This window comes from Melanaphis sacchari, unplaced genomic scaffold, assembly GCF_002803265.2.
Source record: "Melanaphis sacchari strain LSU unplaced genomic scaffold, SCAv2.0 Contig20_pilon_pilon, whole genome shotgun sequence".
In the NCBI taxonomy this organism is placed as follows: Eukaryota; Metazoa; Arthropoda; class Insecta; order Hemiptera; family Aphididae; genus Melanaphis; species Melanaphis sacchari.
The window spans coordinates 1541320-1562511 of NW_020271042.1; the positions used below are offsets into that span (position 1 = coordinate 1541320).

Below are 21192 nucleotides of genomic sequence, written 5' to 3' on the forward strand. Positions count from 1 at the left end.
AACAGCAATAATTATTAATAATGCTTTATTTACATTTACATTTGTTCGTGTTTATATATACAATTTACGTACTTACGTCGCGTTTTATCAATAATACCAAACATTTTTGTGCCAATTCAAATTTTCGGCGTAATTTGTTCACCATATCTCCTGTATGTAATAAGTCTACATTTCATAGACTTATATGAACATTTATGTATTTAATCTTTCTCTCACACACACAGACACACTTACATAAACTCTCAAATATCCTAATATTTTGTATATACCCAATAGTCAGTACTCGCGTACATCGAAGTGCGCATGTATAATATTTCAATAAATATATCTTCGGAACCGGATAGGATATTATTTTGATTTAAGAGTCAGATTTGACCTCAGCACGAACAAGGCAAAACACGTACTTATCTTGCATTGTATATACTATAAGACTCGTTTGCATCGCTCGTTCTTATTATCGTAAAACAATACGTCTTTGTATTATGCACTCTCGTAACTTATTTTAAATACCTAATACACACGCACACACACTCACATATATATTATATAAACCTGAAAAGTTATTTGACCTTGGCGATGGTCTATACCTGATTTTTCGACACAATTGTAACGCGGCCCGTGTTAAAAAATGTGCCCATCGTATTGGCGGGTTATACCGTTATCGAACAATCACCTTTAAATCTCCTAAAATTTATTTTGTGCTAAAACGATTTCACTATTATAGTTCAACACACGTCTTACTTTGATTTTTGCACTACTGCTAATCGATTTTTACTCACCTATCTATTAGGTAGACTCTTATGTAGGTTATATAAAAAATATGACAGCGTTTTTTAATATTTAAAAAAAATTCAAATTGTATAATTTAAATAAACCAATCTACCTATTATACATTTATGTCTATTGTACTGTATAGGTAAATGTATAACAAATGTAAAATAAATTATTTAAATGTTAAGTATAAACATACAAATTATTATTTAAATATTTACGTTTTCAAAATAAAAATAAAAATATTTTTTGTATTAAAATGTAAAAATTCCAAATCAGGTTAAAATTGTTTAGGTACTTTAATCGTGTACCCATACACCACATAAAGAATACTAGTAAATAAACTGTGTATTCTCGTAATAAAAGTTTCTTCAGTTATAAATATTTAAAAACTAGGACAATTTTTTCGAGTATAATATTTCAAGTTCGATCTACAATGAATTTTTTGTACATTTTCTGGATATGTACTGTGTTATGACATACAAGTATATAACTAAATAATATGAATAATTGACTAAATTATCTATAACAGAAAGTAATTTACAGCTTGAATAATTATATCTTATAATGATATGTATATGTACATAAAATTACTACGAATAATGTAAATACTTATTTAAAGTTTATCAAAAAAAAGACTGGGGGAGATACGTAAGTTACAATATACATACGACATACGTATATTAAACAACTACCTATATAATAATAACATTACAAACTAATACCTATATATAAATGTATCTAATATACAATTGCAATTCAAAAATAATAATAATAATAATAGGTACCAACTACCTATACAAAAAAACTAAGAACTTCTTTTGTAAAAAATAAAGTAATTTTAGATTGAAATTACTCGGTCTCATAAATATTTATAAATAGTGCGATGATAATTATTCATTAGCCAAAATATAATACGGTTCAAAATACAATATAATATAATGTACACCTATCTACTACAAAGTGTAGTGCAAGGGGGCGACGCATGTATTTAAAATTTTAATATTAGGTTGGATTTTGCAAATAGGTACTGTACGATTGTACTTAACTTTTACTACTGTACAAAACATAATATTGCTGCGTATAGATTTCAATAGTTTATTTATAAATTATCCACTAAAAACATAGGTATCAATACACATAACAAGCATTGATAGAAAAGTATATATGGTGTTCATCACACAGCAATGTATTAATATTACTATATTATAATCGGTCGCCTTCGAGTTACGCATTCTCGGGAATAGACGTCTTGCCTCAGGATATCGCGATTTACGAGTTTTTTTTTTAATCTTGTCGCGGTTTTTATTTTTTTTTATTTTTTGACTATTTATTTAATTTGTTTTTTTTTTTTACTTTTTATCGCTCCGAGGTGTGCGTGCCTGCACTAATTTAAATTTACTATATATACTACCTATATAATACTATAATATATTTATATTATTATTACGCTTCTGATTGCGTCTACGCGGAATCCTGAGTCTAGAGGCAATCTGGATTTGGCGAATAAATAAATAAATGAATAAACAAAGAAAACACTTGACCGCGAAAACGAGATAACGGCGAGCAACAATAAAATATATTCATTATCCAATACAACCGTACGACATAATATAATTATATAACTAAAAAAAAACACTAACAACACGATGGATACTACATCGATAAATGTAAATGTATAATATAATAATAGCCTTGATACTATAGTGTAAAGTTTTTTTACACTCCGCTAAGTCTAAAAATAAATCGTTAAGTGAACATTGTTTCATAAAATTAAAGTTCAAATTTGACGTCGTCTATTATTCGGCAATCCGTTTTGTGTAACGTGATTTAGTTTTTTTTTTTTTTTAATTATATTGTTGACATTTCACCTAATAATAGAAGTTTTGATATCCATTTATGTTAATTTCATATACAAACTAATAGATAAAATATTCTTTTATAACCTTTCACACAATTTATTATCTTAAGAAAAAATGTTGTCAATTAAATAGTATGATAATTGTAGATTAAGTTATATAATAAATTAATAATAAATAAAAATTGGCTTAAAAAAACAATGTTCAACTAAAAATGAAAAGATCAATTTTAACAATATAGTTATTATATGATTTAAAAATATTTACTTATTATATTATGACGTATATATAATTTATACATAGGTTATATGCAAAACACAAATATTTTTACCAGTTGATAATTTTTGAGATTAATAAATGTAAATACTTAAATGTGTCGAGTTATATATAGACATTTATTAAGATAATATTACGATTCATTGTACTTCTCTACTCCTATGCGGGAAAGAGGTCGATTCGTAATCATGAGAAAATCATCTGAAAGCATATTTCATAAGACATAGGTACGTGTATGCATATAATCAACTAAAAAAAAAAAAAATTAGCTACAGGCAATCCTATATACAAACGCCAATGGACGAATGTGACTTTGTTTGGGGTTAAATAATTTCGCGTGCACAAAAACGCGCTTCAATAGTAAATAAAATAAGGAACACAAAACAAAAAACAAATAATAATAAACATAAGATAATATGTGCGGTATGCGCCAGCTCGTCTTCGATATATGCGTTAAACACGGGCATAAATAAATATGTGTATAGGTATAATAGGTAAATTATAAATATATTATTATTATATGTACGGAGAAAGTCGTAGGCACCAGCACTGCGTGTACACAATAATAATGATAATGATTGTAATGTCCATTGTCTACAGTCGTAGTTATGACGGGTGAAAAGTGGTAGGGGTTGGAAATACAGAGAGGTTTGTTTTCGCACTGATACGAAAACGCAGCCTTCGACGAATCTGCGAACATTTAGAAACGATAGGCCTAAATACATATGAGACAGCCAGTATTTATTACATATTTACATATAAGTTTTAAAGCAAAAGTAAGTTTATAGGTATGTATACAATTATACAGTCTCAAACACGGTGAAAAACTGCAGTAAACTTATACAAACCCATGAACACGTGTTTAATATTATACATCGTATGTGTTTATACTGCATGCAAAGTGATTATTTTAAAATTTCCCGAGGGAGAGGATAAAAGAAAAATGATTTAACAACAAACACTAGGATATATTTTGATATAATAATATGGATAATGGTTGTAGACCGGATCGAAATCTCGACGCGGAAACGCGCGAAGTCGGTTAGGCGCGGGCGTCGTGTTATAATAATGATGGTAAAATACGTGTAAATTATAAATCATGTGTCAGGCTTCTATTTTTGTTGTCCAAGAAAACGTGACCGAACGACACAATAATTATTGTGTTAATATTATTATGAAAGCGAAAATAGGAAGGTGTTATACATTCTAATATACAATTTAGTTACATATTATTATTATAATATGTGTGGGATACAATAGTCTCGTGACAATAAATAATATAATATTAAATATACGTACATTTTTTTTTCTACGGACACTTTTAAAAAAGCTCAGACAATTTCGCATAGCACCTCAATACTAAACACGTAATCAATTGTAGTTAAAAAATGATATAAATATATGTGTGTGTGTGTGTGTATGTGTGGCGTATGTATATATAATATACACAACAAGGATATTATTATATTTATATTATGACGTACTTATCTGGTGATATAATTCAGAAAATACAATAATGAAGTAAGGTAAAATGAAAAATAAAAGTCTACTCGTGCAAAATTTTAAAAATATCTTATGAAACCCTGTATCACTATATAGTTTAAATATATATATAATAATATAATACTATACAAGGATCCCAAATTCAGTTATGAATCATTTACATGGTGATTAATTGTTACGTTCAAATTCTTAATAATTATTTCTACCAACACAAGGATGAAGGATCTCACTCCAGCAGCTTATCTATAGTTAATATTATAATTCAATATAGCTAATAATTCGCCTTAAAATTTAAATTCTATAATCCTGAACAATAATGTTACAACTAAGAAATTTGTGAAGGTATATATTATATTTAGTTAAAAATTATGGATAAATATATAATTATAATGACCAAAATAACCATTCGTAATTATTCACTAATAGTATTTTGAGATACAAGAAGACATTTTTTTCGGTTACCTATGTAGATTATTTATATATCTAAATATACAACATTTCTATAATATAAGTAGGTACATAATATATTGCCTATATGGATAATAAACTAACTAGTTGTTAATCGACGCAAAATTAGTTTTCCTTGACTTCGGTATAGGTAAATACGAGATAATACGATAAAAAAAAAAAAATCGTCCAAAACATAAATTATACCTATACACTATAATAATTTCCGTATATTTGTTAGGCCTTTCAATAATAGTATTTATATTTACAGGTAATCGAGTGTTATATATTTTTTCGATAAAAATTGATAAAATGTTATTAACTCGACTTAATCATTGAAGATATAATTAATAACATGCTCAATATATTTCCGTAAACATTATAATTATTCATTATTACATGTTTTTTCATACATATTACATACTCGTATGCACACGATAAATATTTATAATAATTACAGATAATAATCATTGGGTTACGTCATAATGTTTCACAAAAAAAAAGTAGCAATATTTTTTTTCGAACGAAAACTATAATAAATATTATATTGTACAATATATATATAAATATTATACTAAGGAAATAAAAATAAATATTTTCGTGTAAGAATTACCTATTAAACCAATCAAAATCAAATCTGTTTCTCCATTATTTTATATGCCGACATTCAAGTATCAAATAATTATATTGTATTATACATAATAAATAACGTAGTACATCATTGTATATCAAACACAGGACAAGTTAATCACTAATATTCGTAGTATGCAGATATGTCTATTAAAATGTATGTATTTAACTTAATACCAATCTTTAGACTATGAGAGCTTATACTTATTACTTACGACTAACCATGTCCTATATAGAGCCCCACCATAAAAAAACCAAACATTACACGATTCACATAATTTATTAAGTTTTCGCACCATTTTAAATAATAATAATAATAATATACATAGTCTTTAAACAAGATTTTTTTCTAATATTATATATTTTACTATTAAATTTCAAGGCTGGGGATTAATATTAGTTAAAAAATTAAAATTAAGTTGCATAATAAATTTAATAATTCCTAATACGATTTTTATATCAACTTTTTTCTATATTTACCTTACTTATGCTAATTTCTATAAAAAAAAAGTAATTAGTGAAACATTGGTTAATTTCATTTAATGATGTTGTACATGTGGTAATTTTTTATCACCTGTAAAAAATATCAATTCGATAACACCCTAATATTATTGTATTATCAATAAAAAAAAATTTTATTTAATATACTGTATTTTTATAGTTATGATATTTAATAATTATAGCTACTATATCTGTTGATAAATATCTATAATTATATATATATGTTATAACTATATTAATGATTGTGATAAGAAATTATTCCATCGATTAAAGATCTTTTGACTCGTCTGCCTTAAATAAAAACTATGTTTAAGTATCTAACAGCATCATTATATTCATTTATTAATAATTAACTTTATTATAAAAATTATACCAGCCTATACAAACATAAATTATTATTTATCACTTATGTGATAAATCTGTTAAGTCTTATTTTTTTGTTGCTGTTGTTGTAAAAGTAAATGTTTATTTTAGTTGAGAATTACTCGTAATCATTTATTCAATTCGATAATTAAGAGCATGTTTCCCTAATTAACCACAATAAAATTAAGTTATACTTAATAGTTATAGTACTGTGTTATAGTACTCAACTGTTAAATTTTAGTCTTTTGTTGCTGTTGTTGTAAAAGTAAATGTTTATTTTAGTTGAGAATCACTGTAGTCATTTATACACTTCGATAACTAAGAGCATATTTTCCTAATTAAACATAATTAAGTTTATTCCATAAAATGTTTATACAAAACATACCTTCTCTATAGTTCTCATCATAAGATTATTCAAGTAAATTTTAAATTTCTCATGTACGTTTAATTTATTTCAAGTGTTGAAATACACACATATATACTATATATTTTAATTAGATTCTTTAAAAGTAATAGTTAAAAAAAAGCATAATACGATAATGTTGCAAAAAATATACACATATTTGTATATTTATGTTTACATGTTGTTCTGAACGACTATTGTAACTAAACATTGAATTATCCTGTCATTACCACAATCGCTATTGAAATCTTGACCCACCTGTTAATATAATAAATATATTAATATAAATATTTATAAATTTATTTTAATTATTATAAAAATATTACACGGAATAAATTATAAATGTCTTATGAGTATATACAATATAAATTAATAATTATGTATATACAGTAGAGAGTCGGATCAAACATTTTGACCGAATAACGGTTCGACAGTCATTTTAGGAATGGTGTTCATTATATTATAAAATATAAAAAGTAAAGAATTATACAATTGAAATTATTATTAAAATTATATCAATGTTACATCAACTTTTGTCGGTGTCTACTGATTAGTATACTTACACAAGCAATAGTCAATAACTTTTAAATTGCTTGGAACATTTTTGATTTTGTAGTCCAAACAACTTAATGTAACATTTTGTATCCAACATATAATTTTTTAATTAATCATTATCACAATTAGAATTAAAAATAAATAATTAAACACTTGTTATTTTTTCGATAATTGTATTTTAAAAAAGTTCTTCTTAAGGCACTAGGTGTAGATACTTCTTTGGAATTTTGATAATTTAAGCTTACGATTTTAACCTAATTTGAACAGTTTGGCAGATATAAATTGAAAATTTATTTTACTACGATTGAAAATATACCTAATAATATCTAATTCGCCAAGGGCAGATCAACCGTCTAAGTCAAATTTCTTATTAGTTAGGTTTGTAGCTATATGTTAGTCAAATTAGTCGGAGTGTTTTTAAAACTTAAAACGCTGTAGAAAAATCTAAAATTCGTTGAAACTCGCTACTTAAAATAATATTTCAATTATACCTATAATATACATTGTTTATCTGTATGATTATTTTATAATATTTGAATTGCGTAAAAAGAATGAAAGATATCAACTTCAAAATGACATCCATACCAGCAGATCGATTACCGCCATAAGTATAAAGCACGCCCATTGTGTATCTAAAAGGCTCTATATCATATATTATGGCATAATTGTACGCACGGGTCATAATACGCGCAGTGTTCCTATATAATGATATATTACTATGTTATGTAATCTGATATCCACTTGTTAACTACATGTGCGATGTACCGTTTCAGAAAAAAAATGACATTGCCAAATTGCGGTACAGCCGTATGGGTAATAAAAAATAAAATAAATATAGTGTTTATTCCATTTGGTACTATTGAAATAACTGTCTTATTTCAATTTCATTTAATCCGCATATTATTATTAGGTATATACTCGTATTACCTATTTAAAGATTTAAAGAATAGCAATATTGCTGATCGTAATAATTATTTAATTTTAAACAAAATTAAAACACTAGGTACTTACTATATTATGTTTAAATTCGAAAACTTCGAAATAATTTGAGTAAAATATATCATAATATCATAGAAAGTATAAAATATTACACACGACATACCTATAATATAATTACGATTTTAGTTCGTGAACCTATATAGTAACGCGGTGGTCCTGTCAATTATTCCTACTATTATATCTCAAACATTTGATCGCGTGATCGTGAGGTGGTTAAAAAAAATTATTTCGATGAATAGAATAATTAATAGTCACTACGTCGTGTCATAATAATATATCCCATTCGTTGACAACGCGAACAAATTTATTAAATATATTCGTAAGCCTATATAGTATACACTATACATTCATACGAGAATCATTACAAAAGAGACTTATTGTGTTATTTGTTTCGCAGACGGCATCTTAAGAATGTAATAACATTATACGATGACGGGGTCTCCAAAAAACCGTTCGCACATATTGTTGTTTCGCATATAGCGTTTTAAAAGTACAATATATGTTTAGTAATATTTTTTTTTTATCTATATGTATATATAAATGGATGTTAGTATATCCGTCCGAGATCAATAGACTCAAAAACTACTGGATTGATTTTTACGTGTATTTTGTAAAATGGTCGGTGATGTCCGGAAAGTTTATTAGTCAACTCAATGCGTTAATAGTTCTACACTATCCTCAAAAACCAATTATACAAATATTTTATTTATATTAATACAATTTTTGTCGATTTGTGGGTTGCTATTGTAACAAGAATGAAATAAAAAACAGTCGATTATTATTAGAAATTATAGTATCTAAGTAAATACGTATAAAGTTTATATGTCAGAAATATAAATGAAAAATATGTCATAGTAGAATAATAGCATTGGGATACTTCATAAAATTTTGGTCCACTACTCCATTATTCATTAATCTAAACTCTAAAGTTTAAACAGTACTCTTTCGAAATTATGTTTTTATATTTTGAAATTCTAAAAAAACACTCTGTTTTGAGAAACAAAATTTAAAATGTATATTGCATATTAGTTTTCAAAAAAGTAACAAATAACTTAGAAAATTATAATGTTGAAAAAAATCAAATATATCAAAAAAAATATATTTTATCTATTTACGTTTTGCTAAATGTTAGTATTAGGCAACAAAATTTATCATGAATGTATTTTTTACGGTTGTTGAAGTATACGAGAACAGTTAATAATATGCGTTTAACTATATTATAATATTTATAACTATACGATCTATCAAGCGATAGACATACTGCAGTAGTTTTCTCTATCATGAAAACATGTAAAAACCAAAATTGAAAAATCAATATCATCATTATACATTAAAACATTGTTATCTCAAGTTCTCAATATAATATAACTTAACTGTTATTATTTATTATTATTATGAATTATGATTGAACGCGTTGTTGTGTGTACAGATACGGAGAGAAACAGAGGCGTGCCGATAGCCAAGAACTGTCCGGTATTCAACTGTTGTCGGCCACGGCTTATCAACTGAAAAAACCGTACCAACAACTCCTCATACCGATCACCATTTGGATTGGAATGGAACAAGCATTCATCGGAGCCGATTTCACGCAGGTAAGTCATTGCATACGTGATTTTATATTATTATTATTATCGTTATTAAGTAGAAGCTACTATACTATAATGTATATTTATGTACACATGTATTTTCAGGACTAGTGTATGCTGCTTTCTCGACTGTTATTATTATTTTAGTAAAATTTACGATAATTTTATTTAAAACTTTTCACTAGATTATAGTTAATCATTATTAATCATTATAACATGATTTTCGTTTAGGGTCGAAAGAAGTTTAATTGGAGTAAACACTGGGCAACCTAGGGGACAGTTAGGGTAGTTCACTTCCATCTGTCACTAAAATCATCATTTCCTATATTTTAAAACCACTTGTTATTCTACCATATAATTAATATTTTTATAACATGATATAATACAAATATACCAATTATATTCAATATTGTGATATATTTATTAAAAAAAAACAATTTTCCATTAATCGATTACAATTGATATACTAACTCAATCACGCGTATAGGAATTTGAAATCAATTATCATATTTAACTATATATGAATATTATAATTAATACGTTCAAAATATTAATACTGGAGTGTCATCATAAGTGTATATACACACATTTTACTGTAAGTGTATACCTACAGTACAATTTTGGGCTTGCGTATGTCGATGCAGTTATACATTCATACGTAATTTTCACCGAACGGTTCAAAAAAAAAAAAAATCTACAATGTGTGTAAACACTATTTGATTATTGAAATTTGCATAAAATGTGGCGGCAACACAATCAACAATAACTATAATATAATAATAATTATGCTACACGACAAAGTGGTAAAAAGTAAAAACGTTTACATATCCATTACGCATTTCCATGCATGATTGCATATCCGTCTTACATTTTAAATACCATTCAACTTACCGGCCACTAATTTATACACATTTTATAGTTTTTCGTGAATGAAATTGTATTATTTTCGTAAGTCAGTAGTTACATAATATTTATTATGTATATAATTAAACAATAATAATATATATATAGATTAGATATACGCGTATATGAACTTCGTTCGACACTAAACTTAGGCCTTATAATATATAACTAAGAAATACTATTCACTGTCAATATTGCGATTATCCTGATGATCATGATAGTTAAATACGCAGCGTGTACAGTAGTATAAAGTTATTAGTAGGTACATACTGCCATATACATGTTTATCATTTATTGTTTTTAAACTGTTATTTGTATAATTCGTTATAATATTGGTTATTAAAGACTTAAAGTAATAAAAAGTATTTCGATGGTTTGTCAACTAATAAAACTGCAGTATAAGACTAGTAATACGAAATACATACCAAAATAAAATATTTTTCATAAAATTAAAACTATAACAACAATAACGATTGATATAAGTATAAAAAAAAATAGTGAATACTTATATTTGCTTTTGACTCGATGACCCAGGGTAGTGCAATCTCCCAAAATCACCTAATTTAAACTCCATATACATTTTATATAACTAAAAGGCGACTAAAGACAATTGTCTGAAGACATTTTTTTTTTGATTTACCAAACCTTTATATTTATTCTGGTCCATTGCAATACTCACTCGTTAATATCTAAATTGTTCTTCCCCCTTTGTCTAATCACTGCTATCAAGGTCTTCTCCTTGTTTACTTTTTTGTAAGATTTTTGATCAGAATATTTCGTATAAGTCTTTCATAAAATTATAACTAACACACTCCAATAGTTTTGTTTTAAGAAATAATCTTGTATTTGGCTTATTGTACAGCCTTTCTAGATCATGTCATTCATATCTCGTATATTATTAATTTTAATTTCAAAAAAGCTTCCTTGTTCATCACTTGTCTAGTCATTAGTAGGTATTTAATATGTTTTTGTTGATAACAAGCGGCTCATTCTGTGACTAGACTTGATTAATTTCGCTGTGACCTTAATTACATCGTTTTCAGCATCTGCTAAAACTACAGTGTCATCTACATGTATTCTAGCATTACATCGTTACCATTGAGTTTAATTTTGTGACTTACAGACTTCTTTGAACGACACATTAAAACGTATAGAAGAAAATATCTTTCTGTTTTAGCTTCAGATTTCAATGATAAATTTATATCTTGGTATCGAAGTTTATTATATGTTTTTAAGTTAGGTTCATATTTGAATTATTTTAATCAATTTTTTTAAGATTCCCTGTTTCTTCAGCGCTGTCAATAGTTGAAATCTATTGACACTATCATTGGCTTTCTTGAAGTCTACAAAAATCATAAACAAGTCTTTATCATGTCCATAGTATTGTTGACTTTACTCTTTTAAATCTGCAGACAATATTTTATATTAATTATTAATATTCCTACTAATTGGCGTATGGTTTTTTTTTTAACATACTATATCGTAATAGGTATTATGTATTATATTGTATTGACTTAGGTACCTACCTAAACATCGTGTCCGTTTCAGGCGTATGTGTCTTGCGCCCTAGGCATTCCATCCGTCGGATACGTGATGATATGTTTTGGCGTGGTCAACGCAATATGCTCGTTGCTGTTCGGCACCATAATGAAGTACATCGGAAGACTGCCACTGATGGCGCTGGGCTTCGTCGTCCATTCAATACTCATATGGATTCTGATCGTATGGCGACCTCATCCCAACAATCCCAAATTGTTCTTCACTATATCGGGACTGTGGGGTGTTGGCGACGCTGTTTGGCAGACTCAAATGAGTGGTAAGTAAATCTAGTTTTAAAAATTCATTTAACATTAATCATACTGTAACAAATATAAATCTTGTTAATCATTGACAATAATGCATAGAGAGGGTGCTGAATTTTAAAATATGATTTAGTCTATAAATAAGAGAAGATAGCTTGTGGTATAGTTAATGGATAGTTACGAAATATTATATGTTTGTTATGGTAGTTGGCTGACTTGATATTCGGTTCGATCATATGAAAAAAATTAATAAAGTGGTTAAAATCGCACGTACTTTAATTTTTACTATACATTATGTATTATACCTAAATATTACAAGAATTTAGAACTTTAGATAATAATGTACACATAAAAATACACCACTATAAATTATTTTCATGTTTGTTAAATTATACATATTATCTTACTAGAAATGTTAAACTTGAGTATTTCCTTAAATTTACTAGACAATAATCCAGTTTTTTACTTAAAAAAAAAGTGCTAGATAAATTCTTGTAGAGTTACTACTTTTTTTTTGGCGTGCCAACTGAATAAAATATTGATGTTTATGTTATTTGCATAAAATATTATGATATATATTGTATAAATATACATAGGTGCATTTATAATTAATTACTGAAAACAAATACGGTTATAACCTCCGTGCGGTAGCAATAATTACTGCACATCATTCATTATATTAAATATTATAACATAGGAATCGGCGGCGTTGGGTGTATACTTAGAAATAATTTGGATTTTAACCTTCGCCAGAACAATGAGCGTCAGAATAAATATATAATTTGTCAAGTACAAAAGTAGTGATAAGGCGTTCCCCTATATAAAGCATATTATGTTGTGTAGGTACGATGGTCCGTATTTTAATTTTGGCTTTTTGCGTTATAGGAAATACGACGCCAAGAACTGAACGATTAAAATAAAAAATGTGTAGGTATAAAAATCATCATATTATGCAGTATAATATGTATATCAATGGAAGCCATAGCACACACATAACATTATGTGAATTTAAATCAGTGTTATATAATGCGAGGACAAATTGAATTGCAATAATAAATACAATAATTATTAGCCCAATCATGTACCTATATTGCATAAAATAAAGATAAATAATGGCGCTAGTCAATTTTGTTGTTCAACAATAAGTTTATTCATATTTCTTCTAATATTATGTCTATGTGCATATTACACTTCACGCCACCACAATTTTCATTCATTAAATTCTGACGTATATTATTCCTCTCCCATCCAATTAAAAATATAAGCAATATAAATTTAACAATTTTGCCAATTTGAAATTCTCTAGTAGAACAATAACAGAATATAATTTCACGTGCTATTTTGTGGTAGATGTGATACTTGGTTTATCGAACTGGTATATGTTTTTACTTAATTAATGTTAATTCATAAATAGAAATACTGTTTCGTTTTTATGTTAATATTAGTGAACAACAATTTCACAATCAGTACCTCTTAACTATATTATGTAGAATCAGGACGACTCAAAACTTTTCAGATATTACAATCGATGAATTGATACAATAAGTGCATATCCTTTCCGCCATAATCAAATGCATCGTTGCACAAATTTACTCAATAAACATGCTTTAACCGTTCATTAAGTCATGAATATCTTGATATAAAATATAAATGTATATTTTGTTAACCTTGAATTCATTTTTACATAATCTATTTATGAATGCATAATCCCTCTTAATGGCCATTGGTAGAGCTAGAATATAGTAAGTACCGGCCCATCGATTTTTAGATTTTTACCAGCCTTGATACCCGTTAAAATGGGTTAAAAAATTAACTTAATTTGACATCTTGATCTATAAAAATTTGGTTCAACCTACTAGGTTAAACTCGGTGATTAGTTGGTAAATCCCGAACTTGAATTATTTTTCAGAGTTATTTTAAACAAAATAAAAATATGATTTATATATATTTACATACTTATATTTTAATAATGTAGTGGCAATGTTCAATTATTATTATTATTATTATTATTATCATCATCATTATTATCATTGTCATCGTCATTAACTAATTTACCTCTATAAACCGTCATCGTATCGTCCTTGGGGTAAAACATCACGATAACGGCGGTTTATTTCTATATTATATGTATATATGCATATTTTTCGCATTGTCCTCTTATTTTATTTATTTATTTTTTTAAAGTCGACCATTGTACTGATATACATAATATAAATGACAAATGACAAGTGGACAGTTTAATTTATCCTTTGACCTCTGGAAAACGGCCCGGATAGGTACCAACATAAAATCCCGAGGCTATTGCGAAAACAATATAATGTATATCTATAGGTATGTCAACAATATCTACATATAGCAATAAATTATATTATCATTTATAATTCTTTTGAATTAGAAAATTCTCTGAGAAACTGTTTTGACGATGGCAAAGGATGGCACCGATAACTAATAATAATAATAATAATAGTAATTATTATTATTATTATTATTAACTATTAAATAACTTTTTTTAAATATTTAGTTAATACGTTAGTTAAAAAATATTAAATATTGTAACATTGCGTAATACGAGAAGTTGATATATTATGTAAACACAATCAAAATATTGGCAATTTAACAAAATTCAAATTAAATTCGTCAAAATCGTTTTTTGTGCAAGATAAAAATAAAGAATCAGATTCAAACATTACAACACTATTTGATTAGTTCTATTATATCGTTACTATATTGTTAATACTAAAAACCAACAAATATTAATTTAGGATTTTTATTTATTTTTTGTATCCAATTGACTACATGCATACTCGACATCGTTTATTATACTGCATACACATTGTAAATCGTAATGTGTCCGTGTTACGTAGGATATGTGAACTGTGTAGACGTGAAGTACAACAATAATTTTTGAAACTCGCGACAGTGAAGCGCGTTTGAGGGAACCCGCCGACTTGCGTGCGTACAATGCAATTTAAAATGGAAAATATTATTATGTGCGTATATTATATAAAGGTACAGCGAAGACGTTCGGAAAAGAAAAAAACGATTAAATTCGTCACCCGCTGATACCATATCGATTGTTTTGATGCATCGTATTTGTATATATGTGTGTGTGTGTATACTTATATATATTTTTGATTTTCCATCAAGGACCCACCGTTGTAGTGGAGGTCGCGTGCCTGTCACTTGACAACAACGAACGCGGGAATGTTTATTGAAATTAATATTATTATTACTATCTTCACGAGAGGGGAAAGAGTGAAAAAAACGACTTATTATTAAAATATAATCAGAGCTCGGAATTCGCAGCGTCAACACATTATTTTTGAACTATGACAAAAAGGTTCAATCGTTTTTTGAACTTCCATAAAGTCAAATTAGATATTTTGTATATTTATGATGGTTAACGTTTCAGCTTAAATTTTTACAAGCACTATTTTTTATTTACATTTATATTTTTAATAAAGCGAACTCCAAGAGACATATATCTTAAAAACTTGAATAACACAGAAAAATACATATTATGTCACGTTATACTGCTGAATTTTACTCCTTGAACCATGAAACATTTTCAGCCAACGTCACTATTCTTTATACTCGTTTCAGATTGCACATGCAAAATGTATAGGCATTTTATGAATTTTTTCTCGTAAAACCATTTGTATAACTTATGAACTAAGTTCTAACATTTAATAATAATAATATCGATATTCGATTTTTCGAAACTTTTTAACCCACCTATATATATATATTTTGGACTTTATTAATTGTTAGTATGAAAATACTTTTATTTAGCAATCATACACATTTTTTTTATCTAAGTTGGCGACCAAAATTTCAACGGGTAAAAAATAATAATTATATCAACCATAACATTACATAATTATTTTACAACTACGTATTATAGTAGCACGTATTTCGCATATTGGACTTTCACCGCGAGTCATCATCGTCGCGTGACGTATAAGTCATATGACAAACAGTGTCGGGTGTACGCAAGTACGCAACAATAATAGTATACGTACCTACCAATGTACCTATAATCTATATATACTGCTATAGTCATAATTGCACACTTCAGACACATGCCGTGTCCGATGTCCAGTAGCCGTACGTATTATTCTTAATTGTTATGGTTGTAAACCGAGTGCTGAATAAAGCCAAATAGGGCCATGTAATATGCATAAAGTATATATTAAAATATACATAAAAGTATAGTAAAAAATCGATGAAAAAAACTAAAACCTATTCTGACTTAGCGTGAGAGAGGAACAGACGTTGAGAGGTTAGATACAATAGGGACTAGTGGCCGCCGGTAAGGATTCGGTTGCGCATGCATTATAATATATAATAATACACTAGTGCGAGAGGTGTATCTAAACGATATGCGTATATACGTATGATCATTCGTTCGTTAGGTACACACACGTTTTTCGGAACCTTTTCAATCCGACCGCGTACGATACATACCGTCGACTCCTACCGAGGAGAAAACGGCTGCCGTTTTGCTGCAGACGAGAGACGGACGTTCAACTACACGTGTCATAATATAGTGAGACAGAGACGGAGAAAAATGACCGTCAATGGTCACTAATGGTCTCGGTGCACATTAAGCGCGATGTTGTCATTATAATACAGTATACGTGTAAAACATTACAATGTAGTGTTACAGATATTATGAATTATATTTACATGCCTACCAATAATGTATAGGTAAAATGAGCGCCATATAATATTCTGTAGTTTAAAACGAAACCAGCAAACGCCAAACACATACTTCGAATTATTAGTTGATGGCTACATAATTATTTGCACGGCTCATACAGTTGAACAATTCCATTTATATATTATATTTTTACAAAATACTGTTAATTCACAAAACAATCCACAATTTCCGGATCATAATATTTAGCAGAATATATATTATTATCCCTATAGCATAGAATTATCCCCACTGTCCCAGTGTATTATTTAAATAAGTGGTGATCATCACAGATCTGTTATAGGACCTAAGTATAACTGTACTTAAAAGGCACAAAAAAACAAATTTTAAATTCTTTATTTCCTGTGTACCTATTTATTCAATTAACACGCGTAGGATTTGTATTATTTAATATTTGACGATTCTTGCATTTTTTTTTTTTTTTTTTTTTTTTTTTTAATGCTTCAAATTGTTAAATGCACCATCTGAAGTTATACATAAAACACACCTAACAATGTCAATATTCTTTAAAAATATACTGTCATACTGGATGATTAAATTAAAGATAAATACTCAATTTTTCAAAAGGTATTAGGGAACGATTAATAATTAAATAGTATTTGAAAAAAAAATCAAAGTCAATATTTCCTATTATTTTGTTATTACGAATAAAAATAAAATTAATAAATATCCAATAATTTAGTTAAAACCGTTTACCAACTTTTGGAAAATAGTTATACCTAGCTAACGTAAATAAGATCAAACCATGCACAGTTCAAAAATAACAATAAAGATAAACCTCCGTCACAATACTCACAACAAATATTAACTATTATTGTTTAAATATCCCTGTTCGTGCATATTCATACTGCGCATACTGCAGTATCGCAGTATCAATGACTATACCTTAGTCTGCAATATGACGCGTTGACCAAATCACTTAGACGTTACTTTCGTCATTAATTAGTTCGTTGATTTAATTTATCTTCGCTCACATTGTTTTAAACAGTAAACTAATCTAGACACGCGTGTATGATTTTTCAGAGACAGAATATTAATATAAATTTTTTTTAATGAACAGAATGGATAAAAACGTTATATATTTACCAACCCATGCTAAGTCATTTCCGGTTAATTAATAATTAATACATTTTTTTTTTTTTTTTATAAATAATTTAGAAGATTTAAGATATTATTCTTGAGAGTTAAAGTAGGTACCACATTGCTAGATCATTGATAATAAACGTAATTACTAAATATTTAATAATAATCACTTAACACCGTGTTACAGCATTAATTATTCCGTTAGGCTTAATTTTACAATTTTCTATAAACATTGACAAGGCAACATTTGATTGAAAGACCTTTTTTTAATATTCGCCTACGTTGTTTTTGCAGTGTATAGTTTCATAATCTATTTTGTAATACAACATTAATAGTAAATACCTATAGCGTCGTGGCGAACGATTATTTTCATGTTAACGGGTGCGCCTTTCATGAATAACGCGTCGGCATGCATGGTGCGCGGTACGTGCTTTCTTCCTTAGCCACGTACCTATGCGTATTGTGCGAGCAATATTAGCAACAATTTTGCAAAAGCGGATAATCATTTTTTTCCCCACATTTTTAAATTATAAATCTCGTTACAACTACAGATGCTGGTGCATCAACTGTCGCGACGAGTCTTTTCGTGTTTTTTTTCACGCATACTTCGCCGTTTGACTAACTGAAAAACGAATAATAATATGAAAAAGCACATTTTTTTATCTACCCTGCAGTGCGTCCGTTGATATCCATACATTGCATCATCCGTCTATCTTTACCCGTACGTCTATTCGTGCCGCATTGGCGCACAGACAAAAACCACGTCTGTAACAACAGCATGTCTAATTAAAATTCAGTTGTGTTTTACTTATTGTTCTTTCAACTCTCGTGTATCTATTTCCGGGTACCATTTTTATAACGCGGACACGAGTTATTTTCTGCTTACTATTAGATATTTTACGTCCCGTACACTTTTCTAATGTGGGCTGTCGTAGTAATTATATTATTCAATAATCGTACTGACGAAAATTCTTCAAATTGTATCTGAGGACCGTATTGGAATTCGGAGACTCATTGAGATTATAGTTTTTACTAAGCGTCCTACGCATATAGAAATTGAATTGGACACTTATATCAAAAAAATAAAATAAAATAAAATTTCCGATAACCCTATAGCAGTTGTGCGAGAGTGCGCGTGTGTGTAATTACAGGTAAAACGTCTTCTATTATATAGTGCTAACAAACAATATCAAGAAATCATTTTTAACCTTCAAAACTCGATTTTTATTACTGATTGTCTTTAAATTATTTACAACATCAAAGTAGTTGAATAATAAATATAAATTTAGATAATAATGAAAATAAAAAAAACCTTACTTAACAATATCATCATAATATAGGTATATAATATTTGCATTTAGATCACACAATAACGATTACTTATCTACAAAATTTGGTCAATGAACTTAATAATGCGTAGGCAATTTCAATACCTACCAAAGATAATACTTGATTTATATAAACAATATAGACATTAATTTCTGATGTTGGACCGATAAAAATTTTTTAATTATATTGAGTGTAATAATGAACTTATTTTTATTGACTAAATTAATTGTTTATTATTGACAACTCACCATATACTATAATCTGTATTTACACAACTTATTTCTATCAAATATTACAAAATTATATCATATAATTATATATATTATTGACTATTTTAAATGAAGAAATTATATTTTTCTTTATTCACAAACGTGTAAGTTTTTTTTTTTGCAAAATTGCAATAACTTTACCCCCAAATTTTGCAATGATCTCGTAGTATTGAACACGGTAATTAAAGCAATATGCGTTTGGTTATTGATTTTTTTAAAAGTCGTTTCAAATTGTGTACCAAGGTTAAATCCATGCAACGTCTTATAAATCTTAAACAAGAGAAGAGACGAGTATAATTAATAATTGCTGAAGATCTTTGCATTATTATATTTTAAAAAAACGGTGTTGGTGACGTAGGTATTACAATGGACCATTAGGTCTGATGACTTGCCAAATAGAATTTTCCGCGCGCGCTCGGTTAAGTTGTATATGTATATTTATTATGAAAAATCCATTGTAGACGACCTAAGTATTCCGCGTGTCCCACAGCGTTAATCTTTGACCTCCTAGCTCTACTCCGCTCTAGTACGATCAACAACCTCTTTAGCCATACACACGTACATGTGTTCGCCAACATCTTGGCAGATTAATATAAGTCTCAATCGTCTCATTATTGTTATTATTTATGTTTTCTAACCGATGATTACTTTTATCTTACGCTATAATAATATACATTCTACGCGCTTTATATGCTATTATAATTTGTAATACATCGCCCTTTAAGTAAAATTATAATATTAATACCAATAAAACTATAGTATAAATATATATATTTGTACGCATAGTAAGACTAAGTAAGTCGATGGATATAATCTAGATTGTGTTCGTTTAATTAATAATAATAATAATAATTAAACGATTTAAGAGTAAATTGCACTATATTGTAACAAATAGAATTAGTTAATATTTTTTTTACGCTTGATTTCGCAATTACTTAATATCATACAGTAATATTGTGGTCGGTTCGACCATTTTTTATAATTGTTTATATCAACCTTCTGTCTTAGCTTTAAATCGTATATAGCTATATTGCTTTATAAATATTTAATACATAAATTAAATATCAACATAAAATTTATAAATACCTTAACAAATGACTTGTGTACAATAAAAGAATAAAATTCGTAAACAAAAATTTGATTATTTTTATTACTTAAATTAAAAAATAATCAAACTACAATTTTAATGCGAT

General features: G+C 27.6%; 1 protein-coding gene across 1 annotated transcript in view; it reads left to right on the forward strand.

The window, feature by feature from the left end:
• The window catches only part of LOC112593690 (UNC93-like protein), a 46592-nt gene that overhangs the window by 15522 nt on the left and 9878 nt on the right, over positions 1–21192 (forward strand). Inside the window, exons 4-5 of the mRNA XM_025338196.1 lie at positions 9737–9899; positions 12345–12612. Coding sequence (XP_025193981.1) covers positions 9737–9899; positions 12345–12612 — 431 coding nt within the window. The remainder of the gene's footprint in view (positions 1–9736; positions 9900–12344; positions 12613–21192) is intronic.